The 22,547-nt window shown below is 40.0% G+C and overlaps 1 protein-coding gene across 1 annotated transcript in view; it reads left to right on the top strand.

Annotated features, from left to right (window-relative positions):
• insrb (insulin receptor b) overlaps positions 1 to 19,587 on the top strand; it is a 92,642-nt gene extending 73,055 nt beyond the window's left edge. Inside the window, exons 5-23 of the mRNA XM_037698085.1 lie at positions 3,182 to 3,321; positions 3,423 to 3,567; positions 6,294 to 6,508; positions 7,754 to 7,880; positions 8,144 to 8,394; positions 8,499 to 8,666; positions 8,761 to 8,959; positions 10,807 to 10,927; positions 11,095 to 11,245; positions 11,441 to 11,589; positions 13,823 to 13,979; positions 14,111 to 14,207; positions 14,342 to 14,409; positions 16,147 to 16,376; positions 17,488 to 17,598; positions 17,785 to 17,947; positions 18,061 to 18,190; positions 18,294 to 18,428; positions 19,069 to 19,587. Coding sequence (XP_037554013.1) covers positions 3,182 to 3,321; positions 3,423 to 3,567; positions 6,294 to 6,508; positions 7,754 to 7,880; positions 8,144 to 8,394; positions 8,499 to 8,666; positions 8,761 to 8,959; positions 10,807 to 10,927; positions 11,095 to 11,245; positions 11,441 to 11,589; positions 13,823 to 13,979; positions 14,111 to 14,207; positions 14,342 to 14,409; positions 16,147 to 16,376; positions 17,488 to 17,598; positions 17,785 to 17,947; positions 18,061 to 18,190; positions 18,294 to 18,428; positions 19,069 to 19,423 — 3,112 coding nt within the window. The 3' untranslated portion in view covers positions 19,424 to 19,587. The remainder of the gene's footprint in view (positions 1 to 3,181; positions 3,322 to 3,422; positions 3,568 to 6,293; positions 6,509 to 7,753; positions 7,881 to 8,143; positions 8,395 to 8,498; positions 8,667 to 8,760; positions 8,960 to 10,806; positions 10,928 to 11,094; positions 11,246 to 11,440; positions 11,590 to 13,822; positions 13,980 to 14,110; positions 14,208 to 14,341; positions 14,410 to 16,146; positions 16,377 to 17,487; positions 17,599 to 17,784; positions 17,948 to 18,060; positions 18,191 to 18,293; positions 18,429 to 19,068) is intronic.
• The last annotated feature ends 2,960 nt before the right edge of the window (positions 19,588 to 22,547 follow it).

Raw genomic sequence — 22,547 nt, 5'->3', positions numbered from 1 at the left:
CTGAACAGATTGTTCTGCTATTGACTCTTGCTTTGTGTAGTTTATTGCAGAGGTGCACAACCCTGGTCTTTGTGATCCACTGTCCTGCATGTTTCAGCCGTTTCCCTGTTTCAACACACCTGATTCAAATAATTGAACATCAAGTTAAGCAGAAGCCTGTCAATGAGTCATTCATTTCATTCAGATGTGTTGAAGCAGGGAAAGATCTAACACACACTGGACTTTGAGGATCAGGGTTGAGGAACTCTGGTATATTGGACTGTATGATTGAAGTTTGAAGAAATATGACACATTAAAAATTGTTAAATTGCCAATAGAAAATAATTCCTCTATTTGTTAAATAAATAAAAATTGTTAAATTGCCATTTATCTAACAAATAGAGGAATTATTTTCTAATAAATATGGCACCAATTTAAAGGGAAATAAACAGGCTTTCTAATAGTATTGGATGTATTGCCAAGAAGCATTGTTACAAAAAAGAAATACCTGACCAAACAAATTTCTATACTTTTTGTTCCATGTTGATATTTGTCCATTGTGATAGACGCTCACTGAATTTGACACCCACAGCTGATTTAGGTGATGGTGGCTGAGATGCTCATACACATGAAAGCACACAGAAAGAGTTTGAAATATTGTGATAAAAGAAGTATAGGTGGTGCAGTTGGTTGAGCTGCCAGCTCTCAGCGAGCAGGTTGCCAGATCGAATCCCAGCCAGGGACCTTTCTGGGCGGAGTTTGCATGTTTTCTCCGTGCATGCGTGAGTTTTCTCCAGGTACTCTGGTTTCCTCCCACAGACCAAAAACATGCATGTTAGGCTGATTGGTAACTCTAAATTGTCCCTAGGTGTGAGAGAGAGCGTGAATGTTGTTTGTCTCGTTTGTCTCTGTGTCCCTGTGATGGACTGGAGACCTGTCCAGGGTGTCCCCTGCCTCTTGCACAGTGATGGCTAGATATGGGCACAAGTGACCCCCGTGACCCTGAAAGGAAAAAGCTGTTGATGGATGGATGGATGGATGGATGCCGAGGAAAATTAGTGTTTGTCACTACTAATACAATCACATTCTACATAAAATTGACAGCTTTTCTTAATTATGTTATGCCACACTAGTATGTGTACAATTACTTTATTTATTTATTTATTAGGGACCAGTAAACTTGATTCTTTTTGTGCTTTCCTCTAATATAACATGATGGGACAATCCCTTCGAAACTGGTTTAGGGAATGGTTTCAGATGCTTTTTATTAAATATATATTTTAAATAGATTTAACAGACGTTTGTACTGTATCTGCTTTCGTTAACAGTCTGAGATGAGTTTGCTCATCTTTTTTGGGACAACGTCACTGCGTTCCACACACATGCACACGGTCTGTGGTTCTCTCAGGGTTGGGACCATTGCTGCAGCCTCGGCTCTGGATGGCTCTAACAGAACTTCAGAGTCACAGAGTTCAGATAAACACTCTCCCTTTAAGAAGCCCGGCTGTCTGCCTGTGTGTCTGTGTTTTCAGTACAACAGCCCAAAACATTCCCCCTTTCTACGCTGCAACTAGAGCGTTACTTCTGAATTTATAAATTTCTGTCTGGGGGCGACACAAACAACATAGCCTAAAAACTTTATTATTTATTGTTTTGGATAGCTTGTGTCTTTGTTTCCAACCCACGAGCTGGCCTCGATTGGAGTGATTTATCAAAAGTTTGAACTAAGAGACACCAGGAGGAAATGACTATTTTGATTTAAACAGTACCAGTGGGAGTTTTTCAGGTCTTTATACTAAATGACATTTTGAGGACAGCTTTATTTCTAGAGGTTGAAAGTGGGGGCACAGTTTTGGTAACCTTGTGAGTGTGTGTCCTGGAAAAGGGATTATTAAAAAAAAAAAAGAAAAAAGAGTTGCATAATGAAAAATTAAAAGCTCAATAAGGATGCAAGTTAAGGAGTACACACTGATTTGATTACTCCTAAATACTGTCATTGATCTAGCATGATCTCATGTTCTCATCTGATTTAAGAGCTCTTTTTTTAATAGGAAAAATCTGATCCAACTTTTTTTTTCTTTAGATGATAAATCAGTGGCACATGTGTGGCTTTTCCCAAACCCAAACACAATCTTTTTAAACTAATACCTTAGCAGATAAAATATTATTGTCTTTAAGTGATTTAAAAAGAGGTAATGTGTTTTTTGAGGGAGTTTTACAGCATCACGCTCCTCATCTCTGTGCAGCGTGTATCTGACTTCTCACCGTACAAGACGTACCTCTTTGTGAGCAAATTTCCCGAGAGGCACTATCGTGACTTAATGGCACAGGGAGTTTGTGTGGGTACGTGAGTCCTTGCATGTTTGCAGGGGGAGGACGTCACGGACCAAACTGAGAGACGGAAACAGACTGTAGCCTGTTGGGAACTGCAGCTGGTGGCTATGCCTTGTTGTTTCGGTTGTTTGTGACGCTTCTTTCTTTGATCACTTGTGCCTGTTGCTTCTGTACCAATAAATATCAAGAAGGCACAAATGGGAGCGAATATAATCTGATGTCAACTTCAAAGCTTATATACGTAAGGGGGCTTTTATTAAATTTATTTAAAAGATTCTCCTTCAAAAACATCAGCAAATTCAGAGTAGTTTTCTTGGTTCTTAAGTTGAAGCACAAATTTCATTTAGCTGCTGCCATGTTGTTTATTTAAAAAAACTAAATCCAGAGGATAAACATGACATATTCTGTTTACATATTTGTCACATCTGCTTTTTATAGAACAAAGCAAAAGACGATAGGATTGAGGAAAATAAACCTAAAAGGAAACATACTTGGAAAAAAACCGAATACATGTCAGATGAAATGCTCGTTCATTAAATGTTTCTGAACAGTCAGCCTTGTTTGAATTTCTCATGTCAGCTGGGTTTCCGATCAGCACCGCACCAAAACACCACCGAGCATTCCTGCTTCATACCAGTCATTTCTACCGATTCTGTTTCTGATAATTCAAGACAAACTATTTAAAACTTCTTCAAAGGCAATGGTATGGCATTTATTCCAGAAAGTGCTTAGCGGTAAATCTATATTCAGACACTTTTTGTGTAAAATGCTTTGTTACATTTGCACTTATTTCTTATGAAGATTGAGACACATGCTTTTGTTTATTCATTAAAAACTAATTGTTGATTTTGTCTTTGTGTGTGTGTAGGTTGTTGTGTGAACCTTGTGAAGGTCCCTGTCCTAAAGAGTGTAAAGGAAATAAGACGATTGACTCGGTGACCTCTGCCCAGGCTTTAAGAGGCTGCACTATTATAGAAGGCAACATGATCATTAAGATTCGAGGAGGAAGTAAGTAGCTTTACCCATAAACTCTGGCAATGAAGGCTAGAGGTTCTGTTTGTTGTGTTTAGTGTGTCTGACTGCTTCCTTTACTTTTTTTTAACTTTCAGATAACATTGCTGCTGAGTTGGAGGCTAGTTTGGGACAGATTGAGATAATCAAAGGTTATCTGAGCATTCGCAGAGCCTACGCCTTGGTCTCCCTCTCGTTTTTACGAAAGCTACGCCTCATCAAAGGGGAACATCTTGAAGGAGAGTAAGTTATTTTTCCTCTTCTGTCCCGCTCAACTTTTTGGTCCCCTGTCACGCTGCGAAAGGAGGGAATTGGAAGTATCCTCCATCTATGCATAAAGGTTGTGAGCACAAAAACGTGAAAAATAAGTGAAGTACCAACTTCCACTTTGGTTTATGGCTGCACTAGGCAAAAGAAATGTTCCTTTAGAGAATTATGTTGCCACGTCCAAATCCAAGATGGCCACTGTCATTTATATGTAAACTTTGTGAGCTGGATAACTTGAAAAATAAGCAACGGAGCAACTTCCAGTGAAGTTGGTGTGTGTATACAGTGCATCCAGAAAGTATTCACAGCGCTTCACTTTTTCCACATTTTATGTTACAGCCTTATTCCGAATTGTATTAAATTAAACAAAGGCTGTGAATACTTGTCCATCCATCCATCCATTATCTTTACCCGTTTATTCCATTTTGGGTCACGGGGGTCGCTGGTGCCCATGTCCAGCAATCACTGTGCGAGGGGCGGGGTACACCCTGGACGGGTCGCAAGTCCATCACAGGGCCACATAGAGACAAACGAGACAAACAACCATTCACTCTCTCATTCACACCTAGGGACAATTTTAGAGTTACCAATCAGCCTAACATGCATGATTTTGGTCTGTGGGAGGAAACCGGAGCACCTGGAGAAAACCCACGCATGCACGGAGAGAACATGCAAACTCCACCCAGAAAGGCCCCTGGACCGGGGTTTGAACCAGGGACCTGCTCGCTGAGAGGCAGCAGCTCTACCAGTTGCGCCACCGTGCTGCCCCGTGAATACTTGTGTGAATGTGATTTCTAAGGATGGGGCCGATCCGATCCAGTATCTGTATCGGCCTCCGATACCAGCATAATTTACGTATCAGATTTTTCCGATCCACCTGACGATATTTCTGATCCATGACGCATGTTGGCTTCAAACTATGGAGTGGATTTCCTGAACGGAGGCGTGTCTCGTGAACCCAGAATAATAAGACCCGCCTCACATTCAGGAAATCCAGTTCATAGTTTGCAGCCAGCTACAACGTGAGGACTGAGTTAGCAGCACTGTGGCTAACAGCTAATAAACTTTTCATCTAAACATGCCCGCTGTGTGGAAGTATTTTACACTAGAAACACCACAAAACAAGACAGCAACATGCAATGTCTGCAGAGCCATAGCGCCACATTAAACCGTGGTAAAGTCAGTTTTACGTTGGACATTCGAGCTCCATGGCTTCAGCGGGTCGCTACTCTCGCTGAATCCGAAAGAGGCGACTCGACCTCGGCCAGCCGCGTCCAATCTGCCCCGCTCAGTCTGCCCGTCTCTGAGGAGGGTCAGACTGAGCGGGGCTGCCCCAAATCAGGCTGCCTGCTTCAGATTGAACAAGAAGACATCGCTGAAGCCACGGAGCTCAAATGTTTACAGAGAAGTTGCTAAACTTCATCATAATTAATGACCAACCACTATCAGTTGTAGAAAACGAAGGATTTCACAGCTTGATACTTTCAGCTAAGATATAGTTTACTCTCCAGGAGATATTTATCAGTACAACAGTAGACAATCATTAAAAAACATATGATTTGAAAATTATATTAAAAACAAAAACAGCTACATTATAAAGTGATGTAAAATACTAAAAACAGGAACATGTCTGTTGGTTTATGCCATGAACTTAGCAGATGTTTGAAGCCATTTAACATTTTATTTAATTCATTTATTCATTCATTTAAAAGAAACAAAATTAAAAAAATAATAATCAAAAAGAAAACATTGAATGAAAAGAATGCAGAAAGAAGAAAAAAGATATATCTGCCCCTTATTTAAAAAAATATAAAATAACTAAACAATCACTTAAATTAATCACTTTAATATCCACTTTAAAGCTAGGAATAAAAAGAAACATGATTTGTGTTAGCAGAATTTAATTCTAACTTTAAAACTTATCCAACATTAATAAAACTTACCTCAAGTCGCCTTTTTGGACATGCCTGCATGTATTTGTACAAATTGTACTTGAGAGGAGATTATTACAGCCTCATGTAAAATCAATGATGATGATATCGGAACTGGATCGGTATCGGACGATATTCAGATTTAGGTCTCGGGATCGGATCGGAAGTAAAAAAAAAGTGGATCGGTGCATCTCTAATGATTTCTTAGTTTTCTACTTTTAATAAAATTGCAAAAATCTTAATGTTTTTTTCACGTTGTCATAATGGGGAATTGTGTGTAGAATTTTGAGGAAAGAGATTAATTTAAAACAATTTGGAATAAGGCTGTAACATAAAATATGGAAAAAGTGAAGCTCTGTGAATACTTTCCAAATGCACTGAATATATTATGCTTTCTAGTTTTGATAGTGCTCAAAAGTATAGTTTCCTCAAATGATTATGGTGTCTGAAAATTAATCTAGGACACCCCTTCCTGGTAGTAAATTAAATTGCTCCCTCTCCTTGCCAGGATCCGTCACTCTGCAATGCCTCTGACATACAAAAAAAAAACTACCTCTGTTTTTATACACAGTGTAACTCCTACCCACTTGAAGATCTTTCACCAAAAACATTAAAGTTTACTTGCATTCCCTTTTCAGTTCCATTCTCAAAAACTCATTTCCATAACTACAACCATTCACTCTTTAAATTCTTCAACAACGTTGAGGTACCTCTACTTATCGTCTGCTCTTTGGTTAATTTATTTATCTGCTTTTCCACTGTCTGTTTTAGCACCTTTGCATTTTATGCACTGGATAACCAGAACCTTCATCAGCTGTGGGACTGGTCCAAGCACAACCTGACCATAGAGCGTGGCCGTATGTTCTTCCACTTCAACTCTAAACTTTGCATGTCAGAAATCACCAAGATGGAGGAGGTCACTGGAACCAAAGAGCGTAATCAGAAGAATGACATTGCTCTGCGCACCAATGGAGACCAAGCTTCCTGTGAGAGAACTCAACAAACATGTTTACTGAGCTGCTGTATACACATCCACTCTTTCACTGATAGTAATTAAAATACATTGGGGTGTAACGGTCCATATATTTGTTCCATGACAGTCTGGTATAGGTGTTTGGTACAGGTATATGAACTAGATAACAACTAGTCACAGGTGATCACTGCTTTCAGAGCAGACATGTTTTATTTGAATGCATTTTGCTAACAGCCCCAACAGAAACAGGAAGCAGAGGGCAAAACTATAAAACACTCGACAAAACTATAAAACACTCGACAAAACTATAAAACACTCGACGTTAGTGAAACCATGTCTGGTTCAGAATAACATGCAGACATGTTTGAGGACCTGCATGTTTAATTCAAAATAAAAAGGAAAAGCTCTCTGGGGCCACTGATAGCAGACAGCTGCAGCAAGGAGAAACAACGTGCATGTATGGCAAGAAATTTTATTATGTATTCAAAACTTTAAAAGTACTGTGGTGAGCCAGATGTAGTGTATATTTATTCAACATCACTGATGTCAAGGATCATTTTTCCACACACTCAGACTACTGAGAAGCTAGGTTTGAGTGTTTCACGTTTCATTATTTTGTGTTTTAACAGTGATGTTATTCAGTGTTGCGATTTTTTTTTTCTTTATTGTTATATTAATTAAACACTCCTTTTTGTTTCATTTTAATTTTTTATTTAAATTTTTTTTATTTAAGAAAACATTTCAAAGTTTATCAAACTTTCTGTTAAACTCGCGTTACTGTTTACGATTCATATTGGATGAAATGGACAGAAAGAAATGCTTTTATTTTCTAGTGGAATCATCAGCTGACAAATGTCACCTTGCTGTACATGACTTCTACCTTAGAGCCTCCCCATAGTAGTTTGTTTTGTTAGTCTCTGCTGTTAGAAGTTATTGTCAGTTAAAAAAACAACACTTGCATTTGTTTGTGTTTCCTGTTGTACCAAACCCGTACCAAACTGTGACCCTCATACCGAGGTATGTAGACTTAACGCGTACTGTTACACCCCTAATGTTCTGTGCATTTTTTTTTGTTGCAATAAACTACTTAAAACTTAGTACTATAATACATCTTTGAATGTAATAGATTTGTACTTTAAATACAGATAACAGTTTTTATCAATAAATATAAACAACGTCAATATTAAAACAGAACACTTTAGTTATCTTTTTGGGTGTAAACAGACATGTTCTGAGGATTACTTGTTTTGTCTTTTAGGTGAATCAAAGAGTCTGAAGTTCACCTTCATCAAGGCCTCACATAACATGATCATCCTGAGGTGGAGCTCGTTCTGGCCGGCAGACTTTAGAGACCTGCTTGGATTCATGGTGTTGTACAAAGAGGCGTAAGTTGGACTTCTGTAGATTTTACCACAAAACAAACTGATTGATATTAAGATCTACTAATCAGGCTTCATCTGGTTGCTGCTTTTAGACTTTGACAAATGATAATTAAAAAAAAGTTAATATCTCAACTCAGCACAAACAACCTGAGAAATATACCAAAGATTATTTTACACGAACACTTTCTATTAAAATTGTTGTGTTTTTTAACCCTATTTACAGTTTGTACATTATTTTTTATCTTTGGCCTTTTTGTTGTCTGCAGTCCATACAAGAATGTGACAGAGTTTGACGGACAGGACGCCTGTGGCTCAAACAGCTGGGTGATCGCCGATGTTGATCCACCACCTCGCCCAACGGATGGCAAGAAGGTGGACGATCCAGCATACCTGATCCGACCATTGAAACCCTGGACCCAGTATGCCATCATGGTCAAAACCCAGCTGTCTGCACCTGATGAGCGTCAAGTTTATGGAGCCAAAAGTGAAATTATTTATGTTCGCACTAACGCTTTCAGTAAGTTAAGCACACATGCAGAATTAGATTTTTTTAACTTTTGGTTTAAGGTTGACGTTCTCGTGTGATTGTTTCGCTATTTTTTTTTCCCCCTCCTCCTCCAGGGCCCTCTGTACCTCTGGACCCCATCTCATCATCCAACTCCTCCTCTCAGATCATCCTGAAGTGGAAGCCTCCAAACAGCCCGAATGGCAACATCACCCACTACCGGGTCATCTGTCGTAAGCAACCAGAGGACAGTGACCTCTACAAGTTTGACTACTGCCTACAAGGTCAGTATTTGAGAAGTGCCTTGGAACCATCTCGGCTGCTCCTTTCTCCTCCTTTTGTATGGATTTCCTCCTCACGTCTGTCTTTCGTGTTCAGGAATGAAGCCGCCGTCTCGGATCCCGACCTACCTGGACATTGAGGAGGAGCAGAAATGGAACCACACAGATGATTCCACCTCAGAAGGAAAATGTTGCACCTGTCCTTTGACAAAAAGTCAGATAGAGAAGGAGCAGCAGGAGATTGAGTATCGCAAGACCTTTGAGAATTACCTCCATAACGAAGTGTTTGAGAGCAGGTAAGCAGTTCCAACACCTCCAGTCAACATTTGCACTTGTGTTTTGGCTACGAGACTTCTTAATTTTTCTTTTCTGGCTGCAGGACAGTCTGAGAAGTTTATCATATCAATAGTTCCCACAGATTTTTAGAAAAGATGCAATTTTTTAATCTCTTGTTCAGCTATAGCTACTAAAATTGATTTTATTCTGACCATTCATGTTAAAAGAAGAAAAATCTCAGGTAGGGTTGCCACATGTCCCTTAAAACATGGAATTGTCGTAGACATTTAATTGTGCATCCTGTTTTTAACCAATACAAGACAGGTTTTGTTTTGTGTTTCCTGAAACGCAGCATCATCCTTTCCACATTTTGAGTGAAAATGTGCTGGTGATTGGATAAAACATTCAGGATCTTAGCCAATCAGAGGCAGAGGAGGGCAGGTCTGTTAGTAAAGGGTCAGTAATGAGTGTCAGTAGCTCACCTTGCTACAACTCAGGTTTACCACTGAAATGTTTAGAAGTGCAGACGTGAGTTGGATTTAAATTTGTGGCTAAAATAGTGTAAAGGGAAATAACTTTGAAGCTATCTGTAAAGATAGGTGAAACTTTCTGTGGCTCATAAAACATGCTGCACACTTGCACTGCAGGTGAGCAACATTCCTACTGCTATCATTGACGAGTTGTAGCTAAAACTTCACCTCTTTCCATACAGTTATTCAGTTTCACTGAGCTCATTTATTAAAGCTATTTTTTAATTATCAATTGACATTTATAAATAAAAAAATATTACTAATAATGCTTCACGTATAAAGAATTGCAGTATTTTCCCTGCAACCCACAAAGGAAGTGGCGAGTAAAGATATTGGAGGGTTGGATGATTTAAGTCAGAATTTACACCTCTGCTGACACGTCGGGGTTGTGACCTCAAAGACCAAGATCCGGCTGTTTCGGTGTCCTTTATGTTTTTGGATTAAATCTGTCGACCCTAACCACAGGTAAATTTGAGCAACACCATCCAGCCATACAGTCTTTACTGCTTTTGGGTCACTGGTGCCCATATCTAGCAATCACTGTGCGAGAGGCAGGGGACACCCTGGACAGGTCTCCAGTCCATCACAGGGACACAGAGACAAACAAGACAAACAGCCATTCACTCTCTCACTCACACCTAGGGGACAATTTAGAGTCACCAATCAGCCGAACATGCATGTTTTTGGTCTTTAGAGCTTAAAGTAGGAGGTACAGTGTACCCACCCCACCTCCACACACGCACTCGCACACACATAATTACACACGGTCTTTGTCTGCTTTTTGTGATTACTGTGCTCATTATCATTCATGCCCGTCAGAGGTGCAATCATGCAGACTGCAATTTGGAGACACACAAATACATACACACACTCTTTGGGTGCATTTTGAACCCATGATCCTGAATTGGCAGAGGTCTCAGGACAACCAGTCCTCTTCATGTTTTTTTTCAGTCCGTCAGTCAAAGGAAGACCTGGATATTCATCAGTCCAGCTCCACATCAAGGCCAGCAGCGAAGCCTCTGATGCTCTGATTACAAACACTACATGTGGTCATTTTTGAAAGAGTTTAGGTATTTTTGTCTGTGGTTTAGTGGGAATTAGACTTTGCTCACTGGCTCCACACAGTGGAACGAGACAGTTGTTGGTGTTTGTGAAGAAAGTCAAATTGATCAATGGAAAGGTTGGCGTGAGCTCAAGTCCTTGCTGAAGTTCTCTGCTGCATCTCATCTGAAAAAGTTGACTACACATAAACCACTGTTCTGTCTGCTGGTCCTGTCCCTATACTGTCACTGTTGCTAACGTTCTATATTTTAATCTGCTGCACTGTTTTTGTTCAGACCCACTCGTGAACGGCGCTCAGTGGACTACCCCGGTCCCACCAAGTCTTCTGTTTTGTTTACTACAATATCCAGCCTGCACCACGGCTCCACTTCTGCCCCATCTACAGATGAAGACAAGGTCTCAAACATTTAATGATATTTGTGTGTGTGATGTTATTTGTCATAAAATAATTGCCTGTGTATAGTACCTGTGGTAGTGAATAGTTTAGACAAACTGTGAACAATAATAAATGGTCAAATAAATCTTAGCTGAAACAAAATTTAAACTATGGACTTTCTGCTCAGGTGGAGCTGAATGTGACCTCTGAGTCGGCGGTTATATCCGACCTGCAGCATTTTACCAGTTACACAATCGAGATCATGGCCTGCAACCATCCTGAAGACCCCAAACGCTGCAGCCTGGCGACATATGTCAGTGCCCGAACGATGCCTAACGGTAAACGGGCGGAAAGTCTCTGCATGCTTCACACACATATACACAAATTTATTATAGTTGTAATAAAAAATATATATAAAAAAATCTTTTGGTGTATAAAAAGCATTGAATGTCTCACCCTCAAAGATGAAATGAGCTCCATGGGAAACAGCTCGATTAAGGTTTTTACTTTTTAATTTTTTCATATTTCTGCAGTAAAAGCAGACAAAATCCCCGGCCCTGTGACCCACGAGGTTCTGACCGGTGAAACTCCCTCCATATTAATTAAGTGGAACGCACCGTCCTCTCCTAATGGCCTGATCATCCTTTATGAGGTCTTCTACAAGAAGGTCGGAGACGCAGAGGTAAATATAAACAAACGAATAAAGATGTACTGGGAATAGTAAAATGTATGGAAAATAAAATTTGGGACACAGCTGATGGAGGCAAAAGGATCTTAGAGAAGAACAAAACAATCATTATTAAAGATGACAAACGTAGAGAGGTTGATCTCAAATAATCTGAGGAGCAAAAGCTTGAAAAGATTATTTACTGTATATAGTGTCAATCTCCCCGCGCTAGTTCTCTGTGCTCACATCTCTGTGTGCGTGTGTTTGCACATCTGTTGTCTTTGTGCACACACTTTCTGTTGTTGTTTACTTGCTGTAAATGTGTGACTTCCTCTCTCATTGCTATTCATTGCTGCACCGCCTGACCTTAGGAGCCAGCAGCAGCTCTGTTGCCATGGTGACAGAAGCTGGAAGGAAGGCTCCAATGCAGTGGTGACAATAGTCGCATCGGAGGCGACAGCTTTGCTGCACTGCACTGAAAACCCTTCAATCTCTTACGCACACACACATGCACACACCCCACCCCACACACACACACACACCCTACAGCCCAAACGTATCAATTTAGTTTTATTTAAAACATTGTTTGGAGCATTTTGGAGGTTTTATGTAATAGACTTGTTCTGACCTGCAGGAAAACTCGAAAAGACTTTTAGCCTTTCTTTTATTAACCTTCCAGGTCCAAGTCATGAATATTAAAGCCTTGTTCAGCAGTTTTTTGTGTGTATTGATATATTGCTGCTGTAGCTGTACGTTGTACAATATGCCTTGAATACAGAAATGATTAGAAAACAATATCTTATTCAAAACATCAACTATTTATTCTATCAAATCATTTTTCTTCCTTTTGCACCAGAGTAGTAGTGCACAATCTTTTTATGGTAGGTTATAGCTTTTCTTTGAGGTTTGTACTTTCTACACACTTTCCCTGTAGTTCGAGGTGTCACAGGTTTACAGAGTTGACGTCAGCTGAACATTTGAGGCAAAACTACTTGTTTTGTTTGTGGTTTTGGTCACTGGATCTAACATTGCAAAGAATGTGTTATAAAAATGAAGCATTTTATTCTGTAGCTGTTTGTTTTGCAGGAATAACCCCAAGAAATTAAAATATATATTTTTTAATTCCAGATCTGGATCTTAGCTGGGGTCACACAGTGTTGTAGTGTATTGTGATACTATTGTTTAACGTTGTGATGATGTCAGTACACACTAGGGGTTGAACGAATACATAATTTTTAAACTCAACATTAACATAATAAAACTCGAGAGAACTCGAGTAGTTGATGACATCATAGGATCTCGAGATGAAAAAAAAATAAATAAATAAAACGCAAAAAGAAAAAGTCATTTATTTATTTTTTAAAAAGACCAACAAAACATTGGGAGAGTATATTATGCTCCTACCATTTATCATACAGCAAATAAGTCACAGGAAAACCAAAACTATTAGTTATTATTATTAAGCTGCAAAAGTAAAAGAAATAACGTGGAACACGTCAAAAACGAAACTAAAACCAGCAGGGCTGGTTTTAGAGATTAATATGTTTATAGGTTTAGAGATTAATATTTTTTGCTTTTAGTTTGTGAAACAAGGTCAGAGGAAGCTGGTTCTGGTTCGGTCGATTGAACCCGATGTTGCACCATATTCTGTGCCCTGCAACAGTGCATGCAACACCGCCCGCTACGGTCACAATGTACGGTGGTCACAAAATATGGTGCAACATGGGTTTGCAACGAGCTCCAAACAGTCAGGAAGTTGATTCATTTTCTGTTTCCTTACAGTAGTTGAACCGGAAGTTTCATCTTTAGTGAAATATTTCCATACTATTGATGCATTTCTACCTGTTTGCCAAGACTGGACCTGCTCCGCTCAGTCCATGTGCTGGGAGGAATCCATTTGCTAGCTTCTACTAGTAGCCCGGTGCAAATCATGTGACACAATGACGTCACTGCTAATACTCGACGTGAAATTTTAAAACTTGATAGATGTCCTAGGAATCGACCTGTCTATTACTCGAGTAGTCTGTTAAAGCCCTAGTACACACAAGCCTAACCTTCTCACTCCTCTTTTTTTAACGTTCTAATTATTTTATTTTATTTACTAACAGTTAAAATTCTCGTTGGTTAAACAATTGTGTTTCCTCGTTGTGTGAACTGCTTGATCCAACATCACAGAAAGAGTGTCTCCTTGTTTTCCCCTCACATCTTTATCACTGAAGCTGAACAATATTTTTCTCGTTTTGTCCAGGACCACACTGCTTGTGTGTCTCGGCCAGCCTATCTCAAGACAAATGGGATGAAGCTTCACCTCGTTCACCCTGGAAACTACAGCGTGAGGGTCCGGGCTACCTCCTTGGCAGGAAATGGCTCTTTTACAGAAACAACGCATTTCTTCATGCCCAGCTGTAAGACTACTGACTCATTTCCCTCAAAGCTGTCCACTTTGTATCAAAGCTATTTAAGTTTGTTTCCATATTAAAGCTGGTTTGTCTATTCTTGAACTGAAATGACCGTCTATTTTATTTTTTTACTGCAGCTGATCCAGGTTTAGTTTGGATTGTGATGGGTCCGGTCATCTGCCTCATCCTGCTGCTGTTTGTAGCAGGTGGTGTGTTTTACATCATCAGGAAGAGGTGAGTTACGAGACCAATCTGAATACTGTGAGTCCAGCTGTTTTTAAGAAGCATACTGAAGATGAATGGATTAAAGCCACGCTGGATAAACTTTTAGTTTGCAACATCTCAGTTATTGTGTGGTTGTGTTGCAGGCAAACAGAAGGCCCGCTTGGAGACCTCATCACCTCACCAAACCCTGAATACTTCAGCGCCAGCGACAGTAAGGAAAACATTTTTATAGAAACCATAACAACAGTGACAACAAAAAAGGTTGAATCATGTCATCTGGACTTCGTTTTTTTGTTAAAAAGAAACGTTTCGCCCCTCATCCAAGAGGCTTCGTCAGTCTGAGGCCTAGCCATCTGGTATTACCCAGAAGCCACCCTGACTCTTGTGTTTCAAGCCTGCCTCAGATACCCCTGAAGTCTGGCCTTTTCACTAATGGTTTCAAAAACACAAAGTTTGTTTTCTCAGTCATCCAGGTATATAACGGGTATCTGAGGCAGGCTTGAAACACAAGAGTCAGGGTGGCTTCTGGGTAATACCAGATGGCTAGGCCTCAGACTGACGAAGCCTCTTGGATGAGGGGCGAAACGTTTCTTTTTAACAAAAAAACGAAGTCCAGATGACATGATTCAACCTTTTTTGTTGTTATATACCTGGATGACTGAGAAAACAAACTTTGTGCATAACAACAGTGCTTGACAATCTTGCTTTCTGTGTACAACCCCAGTTCTGAAAAAGTTGGGATGTTGTGTAAAATGTAAATAAATCCAGAATGAAATGTTTTGCAAATCTCATAATCCCATATTTTATTCACTATGGAACAGTTCTGAGTTTTCCTTGCTCGATGTTTCATTTCATGAGGTGCCAGTTGCTTTCAATTGGTGAGACGTCTGGACTGCAGGCAGGCCAGTTCAGCACAAGGACTCTTCTACTGTTAAGACATGATGTTTATGTAGTCTAGTATTGTTTTGCTAGATGTTCTCTGAAAAAATCATTGTCTGGACGGGAGCATATATACCAGTATATACTTTTCTGCATTGATGTTACCATTCCAGATGTGTCAGATGCCTATCCCATTGGCAGAAATGCACCTCCATACCATCAGAGAGGCAGGGTTTTGAACTGTGTGCTGATGACAAGCTAGATGATCACTCTCCTCTTTAGAAGAGAGGACACGGTATTCACAATTTTACAACAAATAAATTACAATTTTGATTTGTCTGACCACCGATCAGTTTCCGCTTTGCCTGAGTCCATTTTTAAAAGCTTTGACACAGAGAAGACGGCAGCGTTTCTGGGTGGTGTTTATTTGGCTTTTTCTTTGCATGTTAGAACCGTATCTAACCAACATTTGTGGATGGCACAGTAAGCTGTGTTTACAGACAATGATTTGGAATGAGCCCATGCAGTGATGTCTAGATAAGAATCGGACCTGTTTTTAATAGTTTCACCTGAGGCCCAGTGATCACAGGTCTCCAGTTTTAACTTTCATCCTTGTCATTTGACCACAGGAGTTTCTCCAGATTCTTGAACCTGTTTGACTGGTTGAAGTCTTCCCAAATTTCCAGTCTATCAAAAATGCTCTTTTAAACTCAGTCCTCCTACTGACCTGTTGCCATTTCATCTTTTTAATTGCAAAATGCTCCTCCATCTGTTTCTTGTTTGCACTACTTACTTTGACAGCTTTTTGTTGGCCCTGTCCCATCTATTTAGACATTTGTTGCTGCAAAACATTTCTAAATTTGCTTTGTTTAAACATTTAATATGGTTACTATTTCCCATTATCAGTAAACTGTTTATCAGATTTGCAAACCGCCGGGTTCTGTTTTTATTTACGTTTGACAACTTTTGTTGTATTTACCTGTTAGCTTGCTGAGACTTGGATAATTAGAACAAAAGGCGTATTATTTGCAGGTGGCAGGTTCTAGGTTTGTGTGTGTGTTTTGTGCAGTGTATGTTCCTGATGAGTGGGAGGTGCTGCGGGAGAAGATCACGCTGCTCAAAGAGCTAGGTCAGGGCTCCTTCGGCATGGTGTACGAAGGAATCGCTCAAGACATCATCAAAGGAGAATCTGAGACTCGCGTCGCCGTCAAGACGGTCAACGAATCGGCCAGCCTGCGAGAGAGAATCGAATTTCTCAACGAAGCTTCGGTCATGAAGGCCTTCAGCTGTCACCACGTGGTACGAATGACCCTTTTTAAACTGTATTCATGAAATCCTGCTTCAGTTCTAAACTCCAACATGCTGAGGCGGCTCTCCGTGCGTTCGTCAGATACAGTCTATTACAGCTTCTTCTTCTTCTTGTGCCTGAAAGCAGCGAGTGACTCAGAGAATCATGACTTGCTTGTTGTGTTGAAGCGGCCATATTGACACAGTTTGACTCCAAAACAAATGTTCACACTTGGCGAGGGACCGTGGCTGCCATGTCGGTTTCATTACATGACCTACTAAGCACCAATTAAAATGCCACATGTTGTCCTGTCAACTGCACAAACCCATGCTGAGATGGTTATTCACTATGTGAAGAGAGGAGGATCAATATTTTTGGAGCAGTGATTTATTCATGTGTCAGATTAGTAAGCAGCTGTTACTAAAGTTTTATTTGTAACGCATTTGAAAAGTTACTGAGTGTAGCAATTTACTTTGTCTGGCACAAGGTAATTTTCATTAACCTTTTTATTTGTGCCCGCAGATTAAAAATGAAACGGTAATTGTGTGGTTAAGCTTTGGTGACAAGTTCTCACAAAATTATTTTTATTTTTTTTGCCACTTGGTCTAATTTACTTCAAATTTCAACTCATTTAATTGGAAATAAATTCAGCTTATAGGCTAAACTTTAGAAGAAGAAAAAAAAGTTTTTCAATATTTAAAGTAAAATTTTGTGCACATTGAGTTTAAATTTGGCATCTTAGTAGACAAGAGTCCTCCTAATACATTTAAATACTAAAACAGATCATGCAAGCTTTGTTTAAAACTTTAAAATAACTATTGTAGTAAACTGTTAGCAAAATATTTTATGAACCACTTGTCAGATTTGAATGAAATCTTTAGAAAATTGATTTACTTTTAGAATCAATCCAGTTCAGGCTGGCTACTTCAGCTAATCGACCTTTGCAAACACAAAAAATGACTAACTTTTTTTACAGGTATCAAGCTAATGTGTGATGTGGTTATAGTTGAGTGATCCCCACCATACTTTGAGACTGAAATCTTTCCTAACATCATTTTCAAGATTTGTCTAAAACAGCTGAATATTATTTTAATGTATTGTCTGTTTTTGTTTGTTTTGCAGGTGCGTCTGTTGGGGGTCGTATCCAAAGGTCAGCCCACTCTGGTTGTGATGGAGCTGATGATTCACGGTGACCTGAAGAGCTACCTGCGGAGTCTGAGGCCAGACTCTGAGGTACGTCCTTTTGGTTATCTACTCATTCTGAACAAAAAACAACCCAGAAAAGCCTAATTTCATCAAATTAAAGACATAATATAAAAAATGTCCAGATTGGAGAAGATGACCACAATAAAAGTTGTGTAGTTGTGAGATTTTCACATATTTGACAAACTGAATTGATTACCTCTGTGTGGCTTGCAGAACAACCCGTCGGGCTCTCCTCCTCCTACTCTAAAGGACATGCTGCAGATGGCAGCAGAAATCGCAGACGGCATGGCCTACCTCAATGCCAAGAAGTTTGTCCACAGAGACCTGGCAGCCAGAAACTGCATGGTGGCTGAGGACTTCACCGTCAAGATTGGAGGTACAGATGTTTGTGCTCGCTTTGTTTTGCTGTGTCCCCCACACGCAGGTTAGCTCGTAAAGAGGTGCTGAAGTGGATTTTGGCTGACAATTCTTTGTCTCGCCCACTGTCAGACTTCGGTATGACCCGGGACATTTACGAGACAGACTACTACCGTAAAGGAGGGAAAGGTCTGCTTCCTGTCAGGTGGATGGCTCCAGAGTCTCTGAAGGACGGAGTCTTCACAGCCCACTCCGACTGCTGGTAGGTCACACCTCAGCAACCAGCGGTGAAGGCTTGATATTCTGACTGCATACGTGTAACCCGTAACCACATGGTGTGTGTGTGTGTACATGCATGTGTGCAGGTCTTTTGGAGTTGTACTGTGGGAGATCAGCACTCTAGCAGAGCAGCCTTACCAGGGTTTATCCAATGAGCAGGTCCTGAAGTTCGTCATGGATGGAGGATACCTGGACCGACCAGAGAACTGCCCTGAGAGGATGTAAATACCAACTAGATTTTTATTTTTAATTTTATTTTCAACATCATGAATCTTCCCAAGAGAGAAAGCATCAGGCTGCAAGACTCACGTGACCTCGCATCACAATCTGTGTTGACTTTACCAGAGTATTTCTTATTAGAGTTTAGGGGAGTAAATACAAATTTGAAAAAAACATACTTTGATCACTTGAAAGCAGCAGAACAACTGATAAAGTTGATACAGCAGCAGTTACTGGATCCTAAAATATATATATATATATATATATCCAAGACTGATGAAGCCTTCCGGATCGAAGGCGAAACGTTTCAGCACAAAAAAAAGAAACTGTCCAGAAGACCCGACTGAAAATTGTTGGATTGTATATCTGGATTATTGAGCATGGACTTTATAACCAAGTTCACTTTTTTGTCAAACTGCAGATTCTTGTCAGTAGGTGGCACTGTTTGGTGAGAATTAAGATCAAAACTTCCTAAACAATGAGTCCAAATTAATTTTTAATAGTTTTTATCATAGAAGAATCAATTGTAACCTATTATAGAAATGTATATTTGTATAGATGATAGTATAGACTGTTTTTATAACATTCTAACACGATCATTCTAAAATCATTCTTTCTCTTTGTTTGGTTGAACATTTCCAGCCACAGCCTGATGCAGATGTCCTGGCAGTACAACCCCAAGATGCGCCCGACGTTCCTCGAAATCATCGAGATGCTGCGGGACGACCTGCACCCGTCCTTCCAGGAGGTCTCCTTCTTCTACAGTGAGGAGAACAAAGTCCCCGAGACGGAGGACTTCGACCTGGACCTGGACAATATGGAAAGCATCCCGCTGGACCCTTCTTCTTATTCCCAGAGAGAGGAGAGCTTAGGCAGGGACAGCGCCCCCTCGGTGGCCCTGAGGGGGAACTACGAGGAGCACGTTCCCTACACGCACATGAACGGTGGCAAGAAGAACGGAAGAATCTTATCGTTGCCCAGATCTAGCCCCTCCTAACATTTACTTTGAAGTGACTTGTTTCACCTTTGCCACCCTCCACTCTTTCTCTCTTCCAGTCTGTTGGGTTTTTTTTTTCTGTGTCTTTCATGGTTTGAATGATTTTCTTGTTCTCAGAGAAGAAAAGACACAAATCTCAGGACTTTTAATTTTCTTCCTCGTGGCTGCCGAGCACAGGCAAGCAAGGGATGCAAACACTTTTTTTACAACTTGCTCCACGACACATCAGACTTCATAATGGCAGACTCTGTTGCGAGAGACGGCCGTGTTTCCAGTAGTTCTTGTGATGGGGGGGGGGGGGTTGTGGGAATTCATAATGAAACGAAACAAAAACTGTGAACACAACAGACTTTATAGCCAACCAAGAAGGCTGCTCAGACTCGTCTCTTTCTCTTCCACCAATCTGCATTTCCACATTTCTGTGAAATATGTTTTCCCCTTTTTTTTTTGTTTCTCTAAATGAAATCTTTTATTCAGATAGTGGCCTTTTAAAATGTGGCCTACAAAGAAAGAATCTCGTCGCTCAAACTCGTTTCCTTTTCTACTCAAATCAGTGGGATGATATGCAAAGACTCGATCGTAGAACAAACGTCTATTCCCAGAGAAATGGTTTTGTTTTTGGAATTCCAAACTACACACAGAATCATCAGGTATTTGGTAAATAGATTTAATTTATTGGCTTTATACTCCCCCCCCCCCCCCCTTCCTTTATTATTTCTGTTCTCACTATGTGGCTGAAGGATATTTAAAGTAAAAAGTTGGACAAAAAGATTTCGTCAGACTGACCAATAGCTGCTGCTTTGATATATTTTAGTAGAAATATATAAATTTATATAATATGAATAGTATATATGAAATATTGGTGCTTCCCAACCAATATTTTATATATAATATACTGTATGACATTGTTTTTGTACATATTGTTGTTTATATTTGTAACGCTTTTTTTTTTCCTTTAGAGGCTTTTATTTGTGTTTTATTTGATCAGATTTTCTCTTTTTTTTTTATTTTGTTTTGGTCCGTAGTCCCAGAAATCACACTAATCTTGCGTCGGCGCTCTGTGACTCAAATCTCCAGCTTCCTTCTCGTTCCTCGCTGCATCTGGATCAGGAAAAAAAACCTCTTTAGACTCATCGTTTTCACTTTCTACAAACCTTGTTCACACTCGCAGTATTTGGAAGCAACTAACACATATCGGCGATTTAAAGCTTTACAAAGAGAAATGAGGTTGTAGTTTTCAATCCGCTGCCTTTCTCTGGTCATATCATGCTGGGAGTTATGTCTTTGTGATCCCAGTTGGCTCGTTTTTGTCCGTGAAAATGGTTATGTCGGAGGGAGCGGTGGGGACCGTGAGGTCGTCCTGTCACACACAGTGTTCAGAACACCGTGTGCCACAGCTGCCAAATTCACTTCAAACTCTTGGTGTTTTTTAACTATCACCACACCCCACTACATTTTTATTCTCTTAACCAGTGGCTGCTTACGGTCTAAAAAGATTAACAAAGATCTCGAGCGTAGGCCTGTCGCAATAAACAATAAAACAATTAATCGCATGATTAAAGAAGATTCTCGACCTCATTTTCATTTATCGGTTTTATCGTTTCTTCATGTCTCTCTCTTTCTACTGAAGACACTGGATGACAAAAGGAAACTCTGTGCTCTTCACCGACCCCTCCCTTTCTATTTTATCATTAAAATCCATTTTAACCGTCCAAAATCGCGTTTTTGGATCATTAAAAGCAGCTAAGCTACGAGCTAAGCTAACTGGCCGACCGCGGAGGAAAAACCTCCGTCTTGTTGAAGCTCCAAAATAAACGGTTGAAACCCGTGCCTTCATGTAAAAAGTTTTTTCTCAGCAAAAAGAAGGTGAGAACTTGTTTACTGATTTTTTTTTTTATTAAAAGCTTTGCGTGAATAATGCTATGCTAAAGAGCTCAAACCACACCGAGCGTGCGCCATTTTGAGAATCGAAGAGAGAACCCATGTCACATCAAGGGGCTTCCCAGTTTTTTTAGAGACACGCTGCTCGCTCCCTCACTATCCATCCTTCTGTTCAAACAGTCTTATACTGCCATCTAGTGGTTGAAAAAAGACACTACAGTCAAAACAAATTAACTAACTTAAATTTGACAATAATTCGTAATTATTGTCAAATTTCAAACAATATTATCGTTTATCGCAATAATTTATGAGACAATTAATTGCCCAGCAAAATTTGTTATTGTGACAGGCCTACTCGAGCGTTTCCTTGGCGTTTGTCCCCATCTGCTCGCATCTTTTAAACAACTTGATCCCTCTCAGGAAACACCCCATATTTGGTAAGCCAGCGATCAGATGACCAATTATTAAACTTTTGTTCTTTATTAGTGAGATTGATCCAAAGGAACATTTCCAGAAAAGCCAAAGTGTATTGTGACCTCCTGCCAACAACAAACAAATTCAACTCGGAGAAGCTGCCTCCATAGTTGTGCCTGTCCTTTCAGACACTGTGTAGTACCCGGTGTCATGCAGGAGCAGGCTGCAGCGCATGCATGGGTTCATTTTAACACTTTTACCAAAAGGAATCCTGTTTATTTTATTGTTGCAGCTTTTGTCAGGTTCAGGCCCTCACAGAGGATTTGTGACGCTATTGAGTTTGCGGTTTAGATTTTTGCAAATACTCTGAGGAGCTGCTATCTCAGCTCTTTCGATAGAAAAATAATCTGTGAAATAGATTAGAAAATGGAAGCGATTCAAATACTCGTGATGTGGTCTGCACAGGTGAGAGGTGCATAATTTAGATTGTGCAACTTTTGAATCAAGTCAGTATCCACGTCTTTTGAGTAACGCACATTTGTTTCGTTAGGATTATCGGTCTGGTCCGGGAGGTTTTGAAGCGTGAAGCGATATGAAGAGGTGTTTTATTCCCCAGGTGCAGTAATCTGTGGTGAACAGCAGGGAGCTCTCTTTTATTCTAAGTTAGATTGTCTTCGTCTTTTTGTTTGGCCAGAGTCTACCTCAGTGCAAATGGAGGAATCGGTTCAAAGAGCCTCAGTCACCCCACACTGCCTCCTTCATAGCAGAGAACATCATTTTATTGTACATTACCTGCACCCCTTTGATAGTTTTTTTTTATTCCCTCCAT

This window comes from Nematolebias whitei, chromosome 3, assembly GCF_014905685.2.
Source record: "Nematolebias whitei isolate Nwh7 chromosome 3, NemWhi1, whole genome shotgun sequence".
In the NCBI taxonomy this organism is placed as follows: Eukaryota; Metazoa; Chordata; class Actinopteri; order Cyprinodontiformes; family Rivulidae; genus Nematolebias; species Nematolebias whitei.
The sequence above is the reverse complement of the archived record's forward strand: the minus strand, read 5'-3'. Positions and strand labels throughout refer to the sequence as shown.